Source organism: Salvelinus sp. IW2-2015, linkage group LG18 (assembly GCF_002910315.2).
Source record: "Salvelinus sp. IW2-2015 linkage group LG18, ASM291031v2, whole genome shotgun sequence".
Taxonomy (NCBI): Eukaryota; Metazoa; Chordata; class Actinopteri; order Salmoniformes; family Salmonidae; genus Salvelinus; species Salvelinus sp. IW2-2015.
In genome coordinates, this window is record NC_036858.1 from 55,384,025 (window position 1) to 55,405,248 (window position 21,224).

Here is a 21,224-nt window from a genome sequence, read left to right on the forward strand (position 1 = left end):
ACTACGCTGACAGACACAGCAAACCTTCTTGCCACAGCTCGCATTGATGTGCCATCCTGGATGAGCTGCACTACCTGAGCCACTTGTGTGGGCTGTAGACTCTGTCTCATGCTACCACTAGAGTGAAAGCACCGCCAGCATTCAAAAGTGACCAAAACATCAGCCAGGAAGCATAGGAACTGAGAAGTGGTCTGTGGTCACCACCTGCAGAACCACTCCTTTATTGGGGGTGTCTTGCTATTTCCTATAATTTCCACCTTTTGTCTATTCCATTTGCACAACAGCATGTGAAATTTATTGTCAATCAGTGTTGCTTCTTAAGTGGACAGTTTGATTTCACAGAAGTGTGATTGACTTGGAGTTACATTGTGTTGTTTAAGTGTTCCCTTCATTTTTTTGAGCAGTGTAGTTTAAATGCTCTGTCATAGCCCTTCTAAAGATAGCCTTTCCACTCCCTATTTAATTTTGATCTTGTGACTGACTGGGTTCAAACTAGGTTTCCTGTATCTCCCAAGATTGTGTTAGTACACTTAGCTAAAGCCTATAGGGAGGGATACGTTCAGGAAGTTCATGTAAAGGACGGCATGCTGCTTGCTTAACAAGTACCCTAACTAAGGACTTCTTCCTCGAAAACACCCTCCTGAATCATTCCAACCCATCCTACTATTAAAAAAGGCCTTCTTCAATTGCACAAGGGGCGACACTTCAGGCTGAGGAGTGAGTTTCACAGATCCCCATCTGCTACACTAATGCAAGTCTTCAAGATTCAGCAAGGTTACTCATCAAAAGAATGTGATTATGTGATCCATGTCTATGTGATGAGAACCTTGCCTTAGACCTGAAAATGTGTTAGTTTGTGTTACACAGTCTAGTTTTAAGCAGGGTGTCACGGCCGTTGAATGAAGAGGACCAAGGTGCAGCGTGGTGAGCGTACATATTACTTTATTTATATGACGCCAACAATAAACAATCCAAAAAACTGTGAAGCTATAGTGCCAACAACCACAGACGACAACCTCCCACAAAGACAGGTGGGAAAAAGGGCTTCCTAAGTATGGTTCTCAATCAGAGACAACGATAGACAGCTGTCCCTGATTGAGAAGCCTACCTGGCCAAAACATAGAAATACAAATAATAGAATGAAAGAACATAGAATACCCACCCCAAATCACACCCTGACCCAACCAAATAGAGACATAAAAAGGATCTCTAAGGTCAGGGCGGGACAAAATGTAAATTATCTGGCTAATAATGGGGGCCTCAAGGAAAAGAATGGGCCCGTGTGGGGGCCTGGAGGAAAATAATGGGGGGGGGGCCTGGAGGAAAAGGGCCGGTATGGGGAGCCTCAAGGTAAAGAATGGGCCGGTGTGTTAGAAATTCCAGGGCTGATTTATTGTAGATATTATAAGGTTAACATGTGACTGACTGGGTTAAGAATGTGTTAGCCTGTTGAGCTAAAACCCTAAACATTGGTCCTTTGACTTGGTTTTGTCACGCCCTGATCTGTTTCACATGTCCTTGTGATTGTCTCCACCCCCTCCAGGTGTCGCTTATTTTCCCCAGTGTATTTATCCCTGTGTTTCCTGTTCCTCTGTGCCAGTTCGTCTTGTATGTTTCTAAGTCAACGAGCGGTTTTTCCGTTCTCCTGCTTTTTGCGTTCTCCTTTTTCTAGTCCTCCCGGTTTTGACCCTTGCCTGATTCTGGACTTTGTACCTGCCTGCCTTGACCACAAGCCTGTCTGCCACTCTGTACCTCCTAGACTCTGATCTGGTTTTTGCCTGTCCACGACCATTCTCTTGCCTACCCCTTTGGATTAATAAACATTGTAAGACTCCAACCATCTGCCTCCTGTGTCTGCATTTGGGTCTCGCCCTGTCTCTTATACACATCTAGATGTGTATAAGAGACAGACATGTGACTGACTGGGTTAAGAATGTGTTAGCCTGTTGAGCTAAAACCCTAAACATTGGTCCTTTGACTTGGTTTTGTCACGCCCTGATCTGTTTCACATGTCCTTGTGATTGTCTCCACCCCCTCCAGGTGTCGCTTATTTTCCCCAGTGTATTTATCCCTGTGTTTCCTGTTCCTCTGTGCCAGTTCGTCTTGTATGTTTCTAAGTCAACGAGCGGTTTTTCCGTTCTCCTGCTTTTTGCGTTCTCCTTTTTCTAGTCCTCCCGGTTTTGACCCTTGCCTGATTCTGGACTTTGTACCTGCCTGCCTTGACCACAAGCCTGTCTGCCACTCTGTACCTCCTYGACTCTGATCTGGTTTTTGCCTGTCCACGACCATTCTCTTGCCTACCCCTTTGGATTAATAAACATTGTAAGACTCCAACCATCTGCCTCCTGTGTCTGCATTTGGGTCTCGCCTTGTTAGGTTTGGTCTCTTCAAGGAGGAGGTAAAAGGGGGGAGAAGTGTAACACAGGTAGTTCGGTAACCACATTCATGTGACGAGTAACTTGTCTGAAAAGACCTGAAAAGTTGCATTATCTGGTGCACAGGAGACCTGGGTTAGACCCTCATTAGCCAAACTAACACGTATTCATGTCTCAGCCAAGGTTGCTCATCTCATAGCCTCGCGAGAGGCCTGATCCCGCAAGCTTACATGAATGGTTCACTACACGTGATAATCAGTCTGGTAATTACGAYGCTACTCATCACATGGARGGATCACCAAACCACCTCTGTTGCACTCTCATTAAATGGGGTGCACAGATCCTTCTGCTTCTGTCTGACACTGTAAGTGTTGTTGTGCAGTAGGCCTGATTTAGAACCCAGTCAGTTATATTGGTGCCGTGATCTTTGAGTAGGAGGTCAAAGGGGGGTGAAATGTAACCGAGGTGGTTCGATGAACCTTGCTGGAGATTTGAAGACTTCTGTTAGCTTCCTGAACTAATCCATGTGGGCTAACATAGTGGGCTGACAGTCTTGTGACATGCAGAAGACCTGGTTCGAACCCAGTCAGTCACAAGATTAAATAGGGAGTGGAACGGCTATCCATAGAAGGGCTATGACAGGGCCATTCAACTATATTCTTATGAGGGGAACAGAAAGCACATCCATGCTCCAGAGGATCTTAGCTTTCAGGAGTGGGGTCATAATAGCTTACAGCCAAAGCGGTTCAAACTCTCTCTCTCTCTCTCTCATATCCTGCTATATGAGTCATACTGCCCTCTCTAAGCAGATGGCAATSCAGACCCACATCTCCCTACCCCACTTAGTACATTTCTCTCATCTGTCCCTGAGTTAACTGTGATCTACAGCATAGGTCTAGTCCCCCTGCACTAGATATGTATAGCCTATATTATGTGTGTCCGTGTGTGTGGCTGGACCTCGACAGCTGTTTCTATAAACACTCAGGCCTGATATATTGGGGATTTAAACAGCAGTTTACTGCTGTAATACAGTCATATTCAGACTGCAAAGAGAGAGGGAAGGGAGTGTTTATGTGTGTGTGTGCGCATGAATGCGTGTGTCTTCCCTGTACTGAAAAACAGCCTTGTCATTCCTACTCTACAGATCCCATAGCAGAATTTTCCTGGTGTGTGTGCGTTTTAATGAATGCCACAGTATTCAGTATAATAACACATCTGGGCCCAGCAGGAGCCTTTCCTGTTAACCACCCACAACTTTCTTCTTACACAGAGTCAGCAACAAAAACACGGTTTGTGCAAAGATTGTGTAAAGTACAGTAAAAAAAATGGTGTAAAGAAAATATATCTAATGTTTTAATTGGGTATGCAGATAGTGTGCAAGCTTTTGTTCCAGCACTAACACACCTGATTCAACTGATCAAGGGCTTGGTGATTAGTAAATCAGATCATGTGACTCTTTTGTTGTTGATATTGTTGTTGATGTGACCTTTTGTGTTTGGTTCCTTTACAGTTCCCCTATGCAGCCCCGCCACCTCAGGAGCCAGTGAAGACGCTACGAAGCCTTATAAACATCCGTAAGGATACGCTGAGGCTTGTACGGTGAGTATCTCTCACAAAACACATAATTGATTTGTAGTTTATATCCCTTTTATTATTATTATTRCACTTATGCTTAGTCTGTGTTTTATTGCACTAGTCCAACATCTCCACTTATCCCCCCCAGAACCAAGTCGAGTAGCTGGCCGGAGGCTTTCGCAAGCTTTGGTTCTGGGTCCTGTGATTACTCCCTTTACTCTTACTATGCTAATTGTAACAGTGTGTAGATGATGCTAGCTGTGTTTCGGTGTGGTATGGCAGGTGTAGTGACGGCCTGAAGCTGCCAGGGGAGGAAGTGYCAGGGAAAAGCAAAGCCTGTTACAGCATAGAGTTCACCTTCGATGCTGACACACAGGTGGCCATCACCATCTACTATCAAGCTATAGAGGAGTTCCACAACGGAGTGCCAATGTAAGTCTGTGTGTGTGTGTGCATGCTTGTGTGTTTATCTTTCTGCACTCTTAGAAAAAAGGCTTCCAAAGGGGTTCTTCCTCTGTCCCCATAGGAGAACCCTTTTTGGTTCCAGGTAGAACCCTTTTGGGTAACAGAACAGGTTATACTTGGAACCCAAAAGTGTTCTACCTGGAACCATACGCGTTCTACCTGCATCCAAAAAGGGTTCTTCAAACGGTTCTTTGATGGGGACAGCTGAAGAACACTTTACGGTTCTAGATATCATCTTCTTTTTCTAAGAGTGTGTATCTCTCCTATAGTTACCTTCCCCAGGACAGCTCTCTCCAGTCAGAAATGGTGCACTTTAAGAGAGGAGTCTGTCAGCAGTTCTGTCTGTCCTCGCACTCCGTCAACCTGTCAGATTGGGCCGATGAGGAGGTATGGGCTGTGTGTGTGTGAGCGTGTGAGTGTGTGTTTATTCATATTAGTAGGAAGTAAGTGTGTGTTTCAGTGTATAACCTATCTTTATCTCCCTCTTTTCTCTCTCTTCCTCCACCCTCTCTCTCTCTCTCTCCCTCCATCTTACTAGTTGCTGTTTGACATGGATAAGGATGTGTTTCCCATGGTCATTCAAGCGACAGTAGACGAGGGGGAAGATCACATGGGTCACTCCCATGTCCTCCTGGCCACCTTTGAAAAGGTATGGAGCTTGGAGTTGGATGTGCTGTAGTATTGTAAGTCAAGTGTTCAATTAATTTAAAGTTTGTCTATRATGTTTTGAGATGCAGTTGACTCTGGATTTAAAAGCATCCCACTGGGCACAAACTGGTTGAATGAACGTTGTTTCCACATTATTTCAACACATAAATAAACTGAGTGGAGTCATCAATGTAAAGGAATTTGGGGAATGTTTGTCTTTTTTTCATTCAACTTTTAAAACCCAGTGACGTGGTAAAATTMTATGTTGATTTCACGTTGAATTCATGTTAGTTGACAACCCAATAAAATGTCAATCAAAACTAGACGTTGAACTGATGTCTTTGTCCAGTGGGACTGGATTGGTATAAGCATTGGCTAAGTATCTACTGTTTGTTCCACAGCACATGGATGGAAGCTACTGTGTCAAACCTCTGAAGCAGAAACAAGTGGTGAGTTTGTTTCCACCAAGTTCTCCTCTTCTCTCTCTCTCCTCCTGCTCTCATCTCACTCTGAACTGTACCTTACCACCCCTTTTTCCTGCCTTGCTTACCTCTTTCCCCTCTCTCTTCCAATCTCTCGCTCCCCCTTTCACTATCATTCCTGGTATGTTTTATACTGAAACCTTCTCTCTCATCCCCAACATGTTTCCTGTCCTCTCCAGGTAGATGGAGTGAGTTACCTTCTTCAGGAGATCTACGGCATCGAGAACAAGTACAATAGCCAAGAATCAAAGGTACACAGCTGAGAATTTGGTTGTTTAGGGACTACACTGTAAAGGGGTTCCTGTGAATTTGACAGTAGCTTACAGACAGCTCAGTGGCAAGTAAAATGATGTATGTCATATTACAGTTRACCTACTGTAATATAAATAGGGTATCAAAGCACAGTACAATACTGTAAAATTGACCTTATCTTACTGTAAAAAAAGTACATCGGAATAAATGAATGAATGAACGGAGGGGAGGAGTTTGCTTTTCACAGTATTTTACTGTAATTACAAGGGATTGGTGCAAGCAGGTTGGATGCTAGGTGAAGTGTTTACACATTACAGCAGGTTTATTCATGAATATTTGGTGTTTATATCACTTGCACTTCTAGAGGCCTTCACAAAGGCTTCCAAACTGGTAGTGACTACAGGGCAAAACAGACCAAAAGCACATGGCAAAATGCTCAACCATTTAAGGTTTAAGACTTGTTGCCACTCCAATTTTTCCCCTATACCAGTGGTTCCTAAACTGTMGGGCGTGCCCCCTAGGAGGGGGCGAGGGGGCGGCAGGGGGATTCGGGGGTGCATCATACTCATGAGTAGTGCATCATCAGTTTTCCTCTTATCATGTCAGTCATTGCATATCTTAGAGAGCTATTTATAACTTGTCAGAAATGTTCCGATCAACTAGCCTATGTCAGCTAAAAAAATGTAGCTAGTTTTTGTWGGCCATAGATTTTGTAGTAATGTTCCTGTCATTCAAATATCACATTAGACATGGKAAAATGTATAGCATTATAAGAAAATTTGCTTTAAAACAGCAAAAATAAGCTTTAACCCTTTCTTCCCACCAACAAGAGGGATGTGAACAGCTTGAGTCATGAACAGTGCTTGTGCCCATAGAAATAGACTTGGCACCCACCAGCACAGGGGGGCGCGATGTTCCCCAGTGCTGGAAGGGGGMCCTGAGTGAAAAAGTTTGGGAACTATATCATGTATCCACTAGTGGTCAAAAGATTTTTGTCATTCCAAAGATATGGTACAGTAATGTCTTCTGTGGGGTAGAATTAGAGTACCAATCGAAATACAGCAATTCCACAACATTTTCCCACAATGCACCATCATTTACAGTATGCTGCACTAAAACGTTTCAGAGTATTTTACTGTTGATTATACCCAAAATTACCGTATAATTTACAGTTTTATGTTACAGTGTAGTGACCACAACACTTTTTGTTAAAAAACTTTCCAAATCACTCTCTGTAGAATTGGTTAGAGTATTCATGAGTTGCATGTTTCGTCACAATATTGTTTTGAACATTCGTTTTGGACTGATGCCCGACTGAGCATTCTACTCAATGCATTGTCAATTAGCGCTGAAGAATATTTCATCGAAAGTGCATTATAGTGGCTTGGAAATACAATGACATTCAAAGGAAGGCAAATAACTAGTAGGAAAACCTCTTCTCATCATTTTGATGTCTCCAGATTGACTTTATATGCAGTATAARATTAGCTAGCTAGCTAAGATTGAGCTGAGGCCACCGGATTTTAGCTAGCTAACGTTAGCATTGCTAGCTATTTTTGACAAACTTTGCTAGCTAATGACATTTCCATCTGGCTATTTTATGACATGATAATGCTGGCAAAGTTGTTTCCTATGAATATGCAAAGGAATTTAATTATTTTTACAATATTGCTTGCTCAAGCTACCATACTGCTCTGTGAATGTAAATGATGTATTGATGTATTGATTGATTTATGTATTGATTCATTGATTATGTTGGCCCCAGGTTGTGGATGATGAGATCAGTGATAACAGTGCGGAGTGTGTGGTGTGTCTMTCGGACGTCCGCGACACACTCATCCTGCCCTGCAGACACCTGTGTCTCTGCAATGCCTGCGCCGACACACTCCGCTACCAGGCCAACTGTTGCCCCATCTGCAGACTGCGTGAGTCTATGTTTATGATGCTACATAAGACCTTTGTAAGCCATATGTTGGCATTCCTAATACCTTCATAGCAATACTTAATAGATGCTTAGGACCTTCATAGCAATACCTACAGTAATACATGCTCAGTTATCAGGCTAACTGCTGCCCTATCTGCAGACTGTGTGAGTCTATAATGCTGCATAAGACCTTCACATCAATACTTAAGCATGTTATAATGSGTCTTCAGCGTTCCGGGCACTGCTGCAGATCCGAGCAATGAGGAAGAAGCTGAGTCCTCTCTCTCCTGCCAGATTTAACCCCGTCATCACCTCCCAGACCTCTGACTCAGAGGAACACTCGGTAATATGTACACATACACACACTTAAAAAAATATATATATATACATACAGTAACATCCAAAAGTTTGGACACAACTACTCATTCAAGCGTTTTTCTTTATTTTTACTATTTTCTACATTGTAGAATAATAGTGAAGACATCACAACTATGAAATAACACATATGGAATCATGTAATAARCAGAAAAGTGTTAAACAAATCAAAATATATTTTAGATTTGAGATTTTTCAAAGTAGCCACCCTTTGCCTTGATGACAGCTTTGCACACTCTTGGCATTCTCTCAACCATCTTCACTCAACCAGTTTCACCTGGAATGCTTTTCCAACAGTCTTGAAGGAGTTCCCACATATGCTGAGCACTTGTTGGCTGCTTTTTCTTCACTCTGCAGTCCAACTCATCCCAAACTATCTCAATTGGGTTGTGTAAGGAAAGACGCTGGGAGACGAGAAGCAAGTACAGGGAGTGAACATTTAATAAATAACGAGCATGAAACAAAACACGGACAGGGAAAACAAAACAACKTTAATGCTGACATGGGGAACAAACTGAGGAGCAGACAGATATAGAGGGGGCAATCAACAAAGTGAAGAAGTCCAGGTGTCACGTTGGTATGAAGAGATTCGGGAGACAGGCACAGGAATACGTAATATTTTATTTTAATTAAGCCCAAAGTACGGTGTGCTGTGTAAAGCCACGGGGACGAATACCATACAAACACGTAAKAAAACACAGGGTAGAAACCCAAAACAAAAGAGCGAGGAGTACCTCGAATAAATAACACATGCGCACAATGATTAACACACGGGACGAGACCCGTAATCATCTGCACAATCCGCAAAAAAGCCAAAACACACAGCACAGGTACTCACAGGCACCAACGGACATAGTAACAATAAACAACAGCCCAATGGAAACCAAAYGGCACATATATACAAATACAATCAGTGGAAATAGGGGACAGGTGTGCGTAATGAAAGTTACGGAGGGATCCGTGACACCAGGTGAGTCCAATGAAGCGATGATGCGCATAATGATGGTGACAGGTGTGCGTAATGATGGGCAGCCTGGCGCCCTTGAGCACCAGAGAGGGGGAGCGGGAGCAGGCGTGACAGTACCCCCCCCCCCTCTAGGGGGGGGCTAGAGGCGTGGGAGCCCGACGAGTCGGCTGAGGCGTGGGAGCCCGACGAGTCGGCTGAGGCGTGATGCGGGATGGGAGCCTGCCGAGCCCGCTGAGGCGTGGGAGCCTGACGAGGTGGCTGAGGGGTGGGAMCCTGACGAGTCGGCTGCACCCCCGGTTCCTTCGGCAGCGGCACCCGGACCCGACGTCACCAACCAAAACAAAAAACAAAACAAACTCCCTGATGCTTCCAACATTGGTGTCAGCATTTTGTAAGGACAGATGCTGGGAGACAAAAGTAAGTAAAGGGAGTGAACATTTAATAAATAATAGACATGAAACAAAACACAGACAGCGTCTGGACAGGGAAAACAAAACAACATTAATGCTGACACGGGGAACAAACTGAGAAGCAGACATATGTAGAGGAGGCAATCAACAAAGTGAAGGAGTCCAGGTGAGTCCAATGAAGTGCTGATGCGCATAATGATGGTGACAGGTGTGCGTAATGATGGGCAGCCTGGCCCCCTCGAGCGCCAGAGAGGGGGAGCAGTAGCAGGCGTGACAGGTTGAGGTCGGGTGGCTGTGGAGGCCAGGTCATTTGATGCAGCACTCCATCACTCTCCTTCTTGGTCAAATAGCCCTTACACAGCCTGGGGGTGTGTTGGGTCATTGTCCTGTTGAGAAACAAATGATAGTCCCATTAAGCGCAAACCAGCCATGCTGGTTAAGTSTGCCTTGTATTCAAAATAAATCACTGACAGTGTCAGAATCAAAAATCAAAAATGTGTACTCATCATACCAAAGGTCAAATTTCCACCTGTCTAATGTCCATTGCTCGTGTWTCTTGGCCCAAGCAAGTCTCTTCGTCTTATTGGTGTGCTCTGGTAGTGGTTTCTCTGCTGCAATTCGACCATGAAGGCCTGATTCACGCAGGCTCCTCTGAACAGTTGATTTTGAGTTGTGTCTGTTACTTGAACTCTGTGAAGCATTTATTTGGGCTGCAATCTGAGGTGCAGTTAACTCTAATAAATGTATCCTCTGCAGCAGAGGTAACTGCTGGATCTTCCTTTCCTGTGGCGGTCCTCATGAGAGTCAGTTTCATCATAGCGCTTGATTGTTTTTGCGACTGCACTTTCAAAGGTCTTGACATTTTCAGCATTGACTGACCTTCATGTTTTAAAGTAACAATGTATTGTCGTTTCTCTTTGCTTATTTGAGCTGTTCTTAACATACTATGGACTTGGTCTTTTACCAAATAGTGCTATCTTCTGTATACCACCCCTACCTTGTCACAACACAACTGATTGGCTCAAATGCATTAAGAAGGAAAGAAATTCCACAAATTAACTTTTATCAATGCACACCTGTTAATTGAAATGCATTCCAGGTGACTATCTCATGAAGCTGGTTGAGAGAATGCCAAGAGTGTGCAAAGCTGTCATCAAGGCAAAGGGTGGCTACAAAATTTGTTTAACACTTTTTTGGTTAGTACATGATTCCATATGTGTTATTTCATAGTTTTGATGTATTCGCTATTCTACAATGTAGAAAATAGTAAAAATAAAGAAAAACCCTTGAATGAGTAGTGTGTTCCAAACTTTTGACTGGTCTGTATACTGTTGAAGTCGTAAGTTTACATACACCTTAGCCAAATACATTTAAACTCAGTTTTTTGCAATTCCTGACATTTAATCCTAGTAAACATTCCCTGTCTTAGGTCAGTTAGGATCATCACTTTATTTTAAGAATGTGGAAATGTTAGAGATAATAGTAAGAGAGAATGATTTATTTCAGCTTTTATTTCTTTCATCACATTCCCAGTGGGTCAGAAGTTTAACATGGGTCAAACGTTTCGGATATCCTTCCACAAGCTTCCCACAATAAGTTGGGTGAATTTTGGCCCATTCATCCTGACAGAGCTGGTGTAACTGAGTCAGGTTTTGTAGGCCTCCTTGCTCGCACACACTTTTTCAGTTCTGCCCACAAATGTTCTATTGGATTGAGGTCAGGGCTTTGTGATGGCCACTCCAATACCTTGACTTTGTTGTCCTTAAGCCCTTTTGCCACAACTTTGGAAGTATGCTTGGGGTCATTGTCCATTTGGAAGACCCATTTGCGACCAAGCTTTAACTTCCTGACTGTGTCTTGAGATGTTGCTTCAATATATCCACATAATTTTCCTACCTCATGATGCCATCTGTTTTGTGAAGTGGACCAGTCCCTCCTGCAGCAAAGCACCCCCACAACATGATGCTGCCACCCCCGTGCTTCACAGTTGGGATGCTGTTCTTTGGCTTGCAAGCCTCCCCCTTTTTCCTCCAAACGTAACAATGGTCATTATGGCCAAACAGTTCTATTTTTGTTTCATCAGACCAGAGGACATTTCTCCAAAAAGTCACCATGTGCAGTTGCGAACCGTAGTCTGGCTTTTTTTATGGCAGTTTTGGAGCAGTGGCTTCTTCCTTGCTGAGCGGCCTTTCAGGTTGTGTCAATATAGGACTCGTTTTACTGTGGATATAGATACTTTTGTACCTGTTTCCTCCAGCATCTTGACAAGGTCCTTTGCTGTTGTTCTGGGATTGATTTGCACTTTTTGCACCAAAGTGCGTTTATCTCTAGGAGACAGAACGCGCCTCCTTCCTGAGCGTATGACGGCTGTGTGGTCCCATGGTGTTTATACTTTGGTACTATTGTTTGTACAGATGAGCGTGGTACCTTCAGGCATTTAGAAATTGCTCCGAAGGATGAACCAGACTTGTGGAGGTCTACAATTTTTTTTCTGGAGTCTTGGCTGATTTCTTTTGATTTCCCATGATGTCAAGCAAAGAGGCACTGAGTTTGAAGTTAGGCCTTGAAATACATCCAGCGGTACACCTCCAATTGACTCAACTTATGTCAATTAGCCTATCAGAATTTTCTAAAGCCATGACAGAATATTCTGGAATTTTCCAAGCTGTTTAAAGGCACAGTCAACTTAGTGTATGTAAACTTCTGACCCACTGGAATTGTGACACAGTGAAGTATAAGTGAATATATCTGTCTCTAAACAATTGTTGGAAAAATGGCTTGTGTCATGCACAAAGTAGATGTCCTAACCGACTTACCAAAACTATAGTTTGTAACAAGAAATTTGTGGAGTGCTTGAAAAATTAGGTTTAATGACTCAAATCAAATCACATTTTATTCGTCACATACACATGGTTAGCAGATGTTAATGCGAGTGTAGCGAAATGCTTGTGCTTCTAGTTCCGACCATGCAGTAATATCTAACAAGTAATCTAACAATTTCACAATAACTACCTTTTACACACAAGTGTAAAGGAATGAATAAGAATATGTCATATAAATATATGGATGAGCGATGGCCGTATGGCATAGGCAAGATGCAGTAGATGGTAGAGTGCAGTATATACATATGGGATGAGTGTCACGAATACCACCGAAGGTGGCTCCCCTTCCTGTTTGGGTGGCGCTCTGCGGTCGTCGTCGCCGGTCTACTAGCTGCCACCGATCCTTTTTCCTTTGTTTGTTTTGTCTAATTGTTTCACCTGTTCCTTGTTGGGGTTTCGGGATGGGTGTTATTTAAGTTGTTTAGCCCGCTGGTGTTTGTGCGGGCTTGTTGTTATTTTACGTTAGTGGTGTTTGTGTTCTTTTGGGTTTTCGCTGTCCGGTATTTTGGTAACTATGGTTTTGGGTTTGTTGCGCCTGTGTTTTGGGCTTCACCCATGTTTGTAACTGGTTACTGTGCAAAGGACATTAAAGCGTTTTTCCCGTCAACCTTCTGCTCTCTGCGTCTGACTCACCACCCATCACTCTCCAGACGTTACAATGAGTAATGAGGCTATGTAACCATTATATAAAGGGGCATTGTTTAAATGGACTAGTGATACATTTATTACATGTGGACTTCACGACGCCAGGTCAGCGGAGTCAATCACCACCTTCCGGAACACCTGAAACCCCACCTCTTTAAGGAATCTAGGATAGGATAAAGTAATCCTTCTAACCCCCCCCCCTTTAAAAGAGTTAGATGCACTATTGTAAAGTGGTTGTTCCACTGGATATCATAAGGTGAATGCACCAATTTGTAAGTCGCTCTGGATAAGAGCGTCTGCTAAATGACTTAAATGTAAATGTTAAATGTACATCCAATTTTGTATTATTAAAGTGGCTAGAGATTTGAGTCAGTATGTTGGCAGCAGTCACTCAATGTTAGTGATGGCTGTTTAACATTCTGATGGCCTTGAGATAGAAGCTGTTTTTCAGTCTCTTGGTGCCAGCTTTGATGCACCTGTACTGACCTCACCTTCTGGATGATAGCGGGGTGAACAGGCAGTGGCTCGGGTGGTTGTTGTCCTTGATGATCTTTTTGGCCTTCCTGTGACATTGGGTGGTGTAGGTGTCCTGGAGGGCAGGTAGTTTGCCCCGGTGATGCGTTGTGCAGACCTCACTACCCTCTGGAGATCCTTATTGTTGTGGGCGGAAAAGTTGCCGTACCAGGCAGTGATACAGCCCGTCAGGATGCTCTCATTTGTGCATTGTTAAAAGTTTGTGAGTGTTTTTGGTGACAGCCAAATTTCATCAGCCTCCTGAGGTTGAAGAGGCGTTGTTGCGCTTTCTTCACCACGCTGTCTGTGTGGGTGGACCATTTCAGTTTGTCCGTGATGTGTACACCGAGGAGCTTAAAACTTTCCACCTTCTCCCACTACTGTCCCGTCGATGTGGATAGTGGGGTGCTCCCTCTGCTGTTTCCTGAAGTCCACAATCATCTCCTTTGTTTTGTTGACGTTGAGTGTGAGGTTATTTTCTTGCACCACACTCCGAGGGCCCTCACATCCTCCTTGTAGGCCGTCTCGTCAAAGTTGGTAATCAAGCCTACCACTGTAGTGTCGTCTGCAAACTTGACGATTGAGTTGGAGGCGTGCATGGCCACGCAGTCATGGGTGAACAGGGAGTACAGGAGATGGTGAAGAACGCACCCTTGTGGGGCCCCAGTGTTGAGGATCAGCGGGGTGGAGATGTTGTTTCCTACCCTCACCACCTGGGGGCGTCCCGTCAGAAAGTCCAGGACCCAGTTGCACAGGGCGAGGTCGAGACCCAGGGTCTTGAGCTTAATGACGAGTTTGGAGGGTACTATGGTGTTAAATGCTGAGCTGTAGGCGATGAACAGCATTCTTACATAGGTATTCCTCTTGTCCAGATGGGTTAGGGCAGTGTGATTGCGATTGTGTCATCTGTGGACCTATTGTGGCGGTAAGCAAATTGGAGTGGGTCTAGGGTGTCAGGTAGGGTGGAGGTGATATGATCCTTGACTAGTCTCTCAAAGAACTTCATGATYACAGAAGTGAGTGCTACGGGGCGATAGTCGTTTAGCTCAGTTACCTTGGCTTTCTTGGGAACAGGAACAATGGTAGCCATCTTGAAAAATGTGGGAACAGCAGACTGGGATAGGGATTGATTGAATATGTCCGTAAACACACCAGCCAGCTGGTCTGCGCATGCTCTGAGGATGCGGCTAGGGATACCGTCTGGGCTGGCAGCCTTGCGAGGGTTAATACSTTTAAATGTTTTACTCACATTGGCTGCGGTGAAGGAGAGCCCGCAGGTTTTGGTAGCYGGCCGTGTCGGTGGCACTGTATTGTCCTCAAAGCGAGCATTGTCCTCAGTGAGCAAAGAAGTTGTTTAGTTTTTCTGGGAGCAAGACATGGTTAGCTCTCCAACCTTAGTGTATGTAAACCTCCAACTTCAACTGTATATACAGCTGTAGGCATGGTGATTTGAGCTATCTGATTGGCCAGGGCAGTAGGCACACTCGATTTAGCCACAGATCTCCCGGTCCACAGGGTAGGTGGAGTTCGTCTTTTCAGACAGATGAAATGGTTCAAAATGGGAACACTTTGCCTACCCGGTGTGCAGGGCTTCTGAATGAAGTGCACCTTCCCGCCAACAGAGCAACATGAAAAAATGTAATCGTTTGGTGATCGACTTGTCGAGATCGACCAGTTGGTGATCGCTGGCGTATAGCAACATAACAGCTCATCTCTTTTTTTTGTTCTTTCTACCTTTGTCACATCCTTCCTCTCTCTCCTTTCCCCCCACCCTTCCCCAGGTGTCGGATCACATTCCCCCAGGGTATGAGGTCGTGTCCCTCCTGGAGGCTCTGAACGGGCCCCTGAGCGTGTCTCCCTTTGCCCCCCCTCTGCAGGACCTCTCTGGGGGCCACATCTCGGGGACCCTGCCCCCCTACAGCAGTGAGACCCACCCCGCCCCGGCACACTCCATGTCCCRCCTGGACCACTCCAACTCAAGCCAGGGACTCAAACTGAAGAAGAGCGGCTCCAAGTAAGTGGAGCAAACACCTGGAGACATAGGTTGTGTCCCAAATGGCACCATATTCCCTATAAAGTGCACTAGTTTTGACCTGAGGTCTGTTCAAAAGTTGTGCACTACATGGGGAGTAGGGTGCCATTTGGGATGCAGACACATACAAACATACTGTACATTTGAATAGGAATTCATTTCCTATGACTTTTAAAGGTTTAGCTAATAGAAAATACACTATATATTCAAAAGTATGTGGACACCCCTTCAAAATTAGAGGATTTGGCTATTTTAGCCACACCCATTAATGACAGGTGTATAAAATCGAGCACACATTCAAGCAATCTCCATAGACAAACATTGGCAGTAGAATGGCCTTACTGAAGAGCTCAGTGACTTTCAACGTGGCACCTTCATAGGATGCCATCTTTCCAACAAGTCAGTTCGWCAAATTTCTGCCCAGCTAGAGCTGCCCTGGTGAKCTATAAGTGCTGTTATTGTGAAGTGGAAATGTCTATGASCAACAATGGCTCAGCCGTGAAGTGYTAGGCCACACAAGCTCACAGAARGGGACCGCAGAGTGCTGAAAAAATTCTCTGTCCTCAGTTGCAACACTCACTACCAAGTTCCAAACTGCCTCTGGAAGAAACGTCAGCCCAAGAACTGTTCATCGGGAGCTTCATGAAATGGGTTTCCAAGGCTGAACAGCCGCACACAAGCCTAAGATCACCAGGCGCAATGACAAGCGTCGGCTGGAGTGGTTGTAAAGCTTGCCGCCATTGGACGCCTTCACTGGAGTGATGAATCATGCTTCACCATCTGGCAGTCCAACGGACAAATCTGTGTTTGGCTGATGCCAGGAGAATGCTACCTNCTTCACTGGAGTGATGAATCATGCTTCACCATCTGGCAGTCCAACGGACAAATCTGTGTTTGGCTGATGCCAGGAGAARGCTACCTGCCCGAATGCAAAGTGCCAACTGTAAAGTTTGGTGGAGGAGGAATAATGGTCTGGGGCTGTTTTTCATGGTTCGAGCTAGTCCCCTTAGCTCCAGTGAAGGGGAATCTTAACGCTACAACATACAAGTACATTGTAGACGATTCTGTGCTTTCAACTTTGTGGCAACAGTTTGGGGAAGGCCCTTTCCTGTTTCAGCATGACAATGCTCCCGTGCACAAAGCGAGGTCCATACAGAAATGGTTTGTCGAGATCGGTGTGGAAGAACTTGACTGGCCTGCACAGAGCACTGATCTCATCCCCATCGACTAACTTTGGTATGAATTGGAACGTTGACTGCGAGCCAGGCCTAATAGCCCAACATCAGTGCACGACCTCACTGATGCTCTTGTGGCTGAATGGAAGCAAGTCCCCGCAGCAATGTTCCAACATTTAGTGGAAAACCCTCCCAGAAGAGTGGAGGCTGTTGTAGCAGCAAAGGGGGGGACCAACTCCATATTAATGCCCATGATTTGGAATGAGATGTTCGATGAGCAGGTGTTCACAGATGGACTATACTATTCATGTAGTGTTTATGTCCGGACAAAGGGAGAGTTGTTAGTGTTTGCTGTGGTGTTTATGATTCTGACTGTTGCATTGTGGGATGTGTCAGGTCTCCCCCCCAGAATTCTTCGGTGCTGCCAGGGGAGGAGGGAAAGAAGTCACAACACAGTGAATCAGAGGTTCAGGCCTGCCGCCGGAAACAACAACTTGAGGTACACTGACATTCTGACACAGTTTGTGTATGCGTGTTTGTCTGTGTCCGGTGTATGTTTGACCTTACTCTCTCTGTTCCAGAGTGGTGTAACTTCAGAGAGTGAGAACCTGACTCTATCCTCGTCTGGAGCCATAGACCAGTCCTCCTGTACTGGGACACCTTTCTCCTCCACCATCACCTCCCCTGAAGGTAGTCCTGCTGGGGCTGTCAGGGGGTGGGCAGTGGGCAATGGAAAATGTGTCCAATGTGTCAAATTATAAAACACTGTTAATTGTCTCCTCCTCTCTCTCTCGCTCTCTCTCTCTCTCCCACACAGATCCAGTGAGRAGTAGCCTGGCCCAGTCAGTCATGTCCATGGCTTTCTCCCACAGCCAGCACTCTCAGATCAGCACTGACACCCTGTCCTCCATGTCTGGTTCCTACCTGGCCGGACCGGAGGGAGAGGTGGAGGGGGGAGACACAGAGGGGGAGAAGATCCAGGACGCACCGATGGAGAGCCGGGGACCCTCACAMCAGGACGGGGAGGTGAGAAACATGAGGGGGAACAGGGGGATGAGAGAGGATAGAGTGGGGTACTCCTAGAAAAATGGCTTGTTGTGATATAGAGAATACCCCCGTCTCTCTTTTTCTCTGTCTCTCACTCTCTCAATTCAATTCAATGGGGATGTATTGGCATTGGAAACATACAGTGCCTTCGGAAAATATTCAGACCCCTTGACTTTTACCACATTTTGTTACGTTACAGCCTTATTCTAAAAATGATTAAATAAATGTTTTTCCTCAGCAATCGACACACAATACCCTATAATGACAAAGTGAATACAGGTTTTTAGACATTTTTGCAAATTTATTTTAAAAGTTTCAACAAAAAAAAACTTCTTTACATTAGTATTCCAACGCTTTGCTATGAGACTTGAAATTGAGCTCAGATTCTTTCTGTTTCCATTGCTCATCCTTGAGATGTTTCTACAACTTGATTGGAGTCCACCTGTGTTAAATTCAATTGATTGGACATGATTTGGAAWGGCACACTCCTGTCTATATAAGGTCCCAGAGTTGACAGTGTATGTCAGAGCAAAAACGAAACCATAAGGTTGAAGGAATTGTCCGTAGAGCTCCGAGACAGGATTGTGTCGAGGSACAGATCTACGGAYGGGTACCAAAACATTTCTGCAGCATTGAAGGTCCCCAAGAACACAGTGGCCTCCACCATTCTTAAATGGAAGAAGTTTGGAACCACCGAGACTCTTCCTAGAGCTGGCTGCCCGGCCAAATTGAGTAATCGGGGAAGAAAGACCTTGGTCAGGGAGGGGACCAAAACCCAATGGTCACTCTGACAGAGCTCTAGATTTCCTGCGTGTGGAGATGGGAGACCTTCCAGAAAGACAACCATCTCTGTAGCACTCCACCAATCAGGCCTTTATGGTAGAGTGGCCAGACATAAGCCCACTCCTCATTAAAAGGCACATTACAGCCCACTTGGAGTTTGCAAAAAGGCACCTAAAAACTCTCGGACCACGAAAAGAAGATTCTCTGGTCTGATGAAACTACGATTGAACTCTTTGGCCTGAATCCAAGTGTCACGTCTGGAGGAAACCTGGCACCATCCCTACAGTGAAGCATGTGGTGGCAGCATCATGCTGTGGGGATGTTTTTCAGTGTCAGGGACTGGGAGACGGGCGTGACTGAGGCAAAGATGAACGGTGCAAAGTACAGAGAGATCCTTGATGAATAACCTGCTCCAGAGCTCTCAGGACCTCAGACTGTGGCAAAGATTCACCTTCAAACAGAACAACGACCCTAAGCACACAGCCAATACAACGCATGAATGGCTTCGGGACAAGTCTCAATGTCCTTGAGTGGCCCAGCCAGAGCCCGGACTTGAACCCAATCGAACATCTCTGGAGAGACCTGAAAATAGCTGTGCAGCAACGCTCCCTATCCAACCTGACAGAGCTTGAGAGGATCTGCGGAGAAGAATGGGAGAAACTCCCCAAATACAGGTGTGCCAAGCTTGTAGCGTCATACCCAAGAAGACTCAAGGCTATAATCGCTGCCAAAGGTGCTTCAACAATGTACTGAGTAAAGAGTCCGAATACTTATGTAAATGTGATATTCCGTTTAAAAAATAAATAATTCTCAAACAAATCTATAAACCTGTTTTTCTTTGTCATTGTGGGATATGTGTAGATTGTGGAGGGAAAAAATGTATTAATCAATTTTAGAATAAGGATGTAACATTACAAAATGTGGAAAAAGTCAAGTAGTCTGAATACTTTTCGAATGCACTGTATGTTTACATCACCAAAGCAAGTGAAATAAACAATACACAAAAGTGAGAAGAAACACATATACATTTTTGTTGTTGTTGAAATTTACAGTAAACATTGCACTCAAAAAGGTTTCAAAAAGATAAAGACATTTCAAGTGTTATATTATCATTATCTATTTGCACAATGTGCAAATAGTTGTAGTACGAATAGTGGGGGAAGATAAATAAARGATAAATATTGGTGGTATTTAGAATGTTTGTGCTCTACTGGTTGCCCTCTTGTCATGGCAACGGGCCACAAATCTTGCTGCTGTGATGTCACATTGTGGTATTTCGCRTAACAGGTATGGCAGTTTATCAATGTTGGATTTGTTTTCAAATTCTTTGTGGGTCTGTGTGATCTGTGGTAATGTGGTCATACATTTGGCAGGAGGTTAGGAAGTGCAGCTCAGTTTCCTTTTGTGGACAGTGYGCACTTCAGAGCCAGGTCTGACTATGGCGACCTCTCTCAATAGCAAGGCTCTGCTCACTGGGTCTGTACATAGTCAAGAATCTTCTTACATTTGGGTCAGTCTCAGTGTGTACTGTGTACTCTCTGTTTAGGGCCAGATAGCATTCTAATTTGCTCTGTTTTTTGGTTGATTCTTTCCAGTGTGTCAAATAGTAATATTTTTGCTTTCTCATAATTTGGTTGGGTCTAATTGTGTTGCTGGTCTGGGGCTCTGTGGGTTCTGTTTGTGGGTGTGAATAAAGCCCCAGAACCAGCTGGCTGAGGGGACTTCTCTAGGTAGATGAGAACTTCTCATCTGTAGATGAGGGCTTTGATGTGGAATGTGTGGGCATCGCTTCCTTTTAGGTGATAGTGGAATTTAATTTAACCAGATTGTGATAACTATAGTCCTAATTCTGCTCTGCATGCATTGTTTGGGGTTTTGCGTTGTACACAAAGTATATTTTTTCAGAATTCTGCATGCAGAGTGTCAATTGGGTGTTTGTCCCATTTTGTGAATTCTTGGTTGGCGAGTGGACCCCAGACCTCACAACCATAAAGGGCAATGGATTCTATAACTGATTGAAGTAGTTTTGGGCCAGATTCTAATTGGGACGTCGAGTTTATGTCATAGAGGGCCCTTCTTGCCTTGTCTCTTAGATCATTCACAACCTTGTCGAAGTTACCTGTGTTATTGATGTCTAGGCTGAGGTAGGTATAATTCTTTGTGTGCGCTAGGGCAACCGTGTCTAGATAGAATTTGTATTTYTTGTCCTGGCACCTGGACCTTTTTTGGGGCACCATTATTTTTGTCTTACTGAGTTTCACTGTCAGGGCCCAAGTCTGACAGAATCTGTGCAGAAGATCTACAGTGCTGTGAAAAAGTATTTGACTCCTTTCTGATTTTCTCTACTTTTGCATATTTTTGATACTGAATGTTATCAGATCTTCAACCAAAACCTATTAGATAAAGGGAAAAACACCCAATTCCCTCGTGTGAAAAAGTAATTGCCCCCTTAACTGGTTGTGCCATCTTTAGCTGCAATGACTGCAACCAAAGGCTTTCTGTAGTTGTTGATCAGTCTCTCACATCGCTGTGAAGGAATTTTGGCCCACTCTTGCATGCAGAACTGCATTAACTCAGCCACATTTGTGGGTATTCAAGCGTGTACTGCTCGTTTCAAGTCCTGCCACAACATCTCAACTGGGATTAGGTCTGGACTTTGACTAGGCCATTCCAA

The 21,224-nt window shown here is 44.5% G+C and overlaps 1 protein-coding gene across 3 annotated transcripts in view; it reads left to right on the forward strand.

The window, feature by feature from the left end:
- Positions 1-21,224, forward strand: part of rnf157 (ring finger protein 157) — a 42,785-nt gene that overhangs the window by 5,929 nt on the left and 15,632 nt on the right. For all 3 annotated transcript variants that reach the window (XM_024006894.1, XM_024006896.2, XM_070448620.1), the window contains exons 3-14: positions 3,886-3,974; positions 4,233-4,382; positions 4,685-4,802; positions 4,954-5,064; positions 5,465-5,512; positions 5,725-5,796; positions 7,563-7,722; positions 7,952-8,064; positions 15,295-15,527; positions 17,117-17,219; positions 17,302-17,410; positions 17,538-17,746. In XM_024006894.1, coding sequence (XP_023862662.1) covers positions 3,886-3,974; positions 4,233-4,382; positions 4,685-4,802; positions 4,954-5,064; positions 5,465-5,512; positions 5,725-5,796; positions 7,563-7,722; positions 7,952-8,064; positions 15,295-15,527; positions 17,117-17,219; positions 17,302-17,410; positions 17,538-17,746 — 1,515 coding nt within the window. The remainder of the gene's footprint in view (positions 1-3,885; positions 3,975-4,232; positions 4,383-4,684; positions 4,803-4,953; positions 5,065-5,464; positions 5,513-5,724; positions 5,797-7,562; positions 7,723-7,951; positions 8,065-15,294; positions 15,528-17,116; positions 17,220-17,301; positions 17,411-17,537; positions 17,747-21,224) is intronic.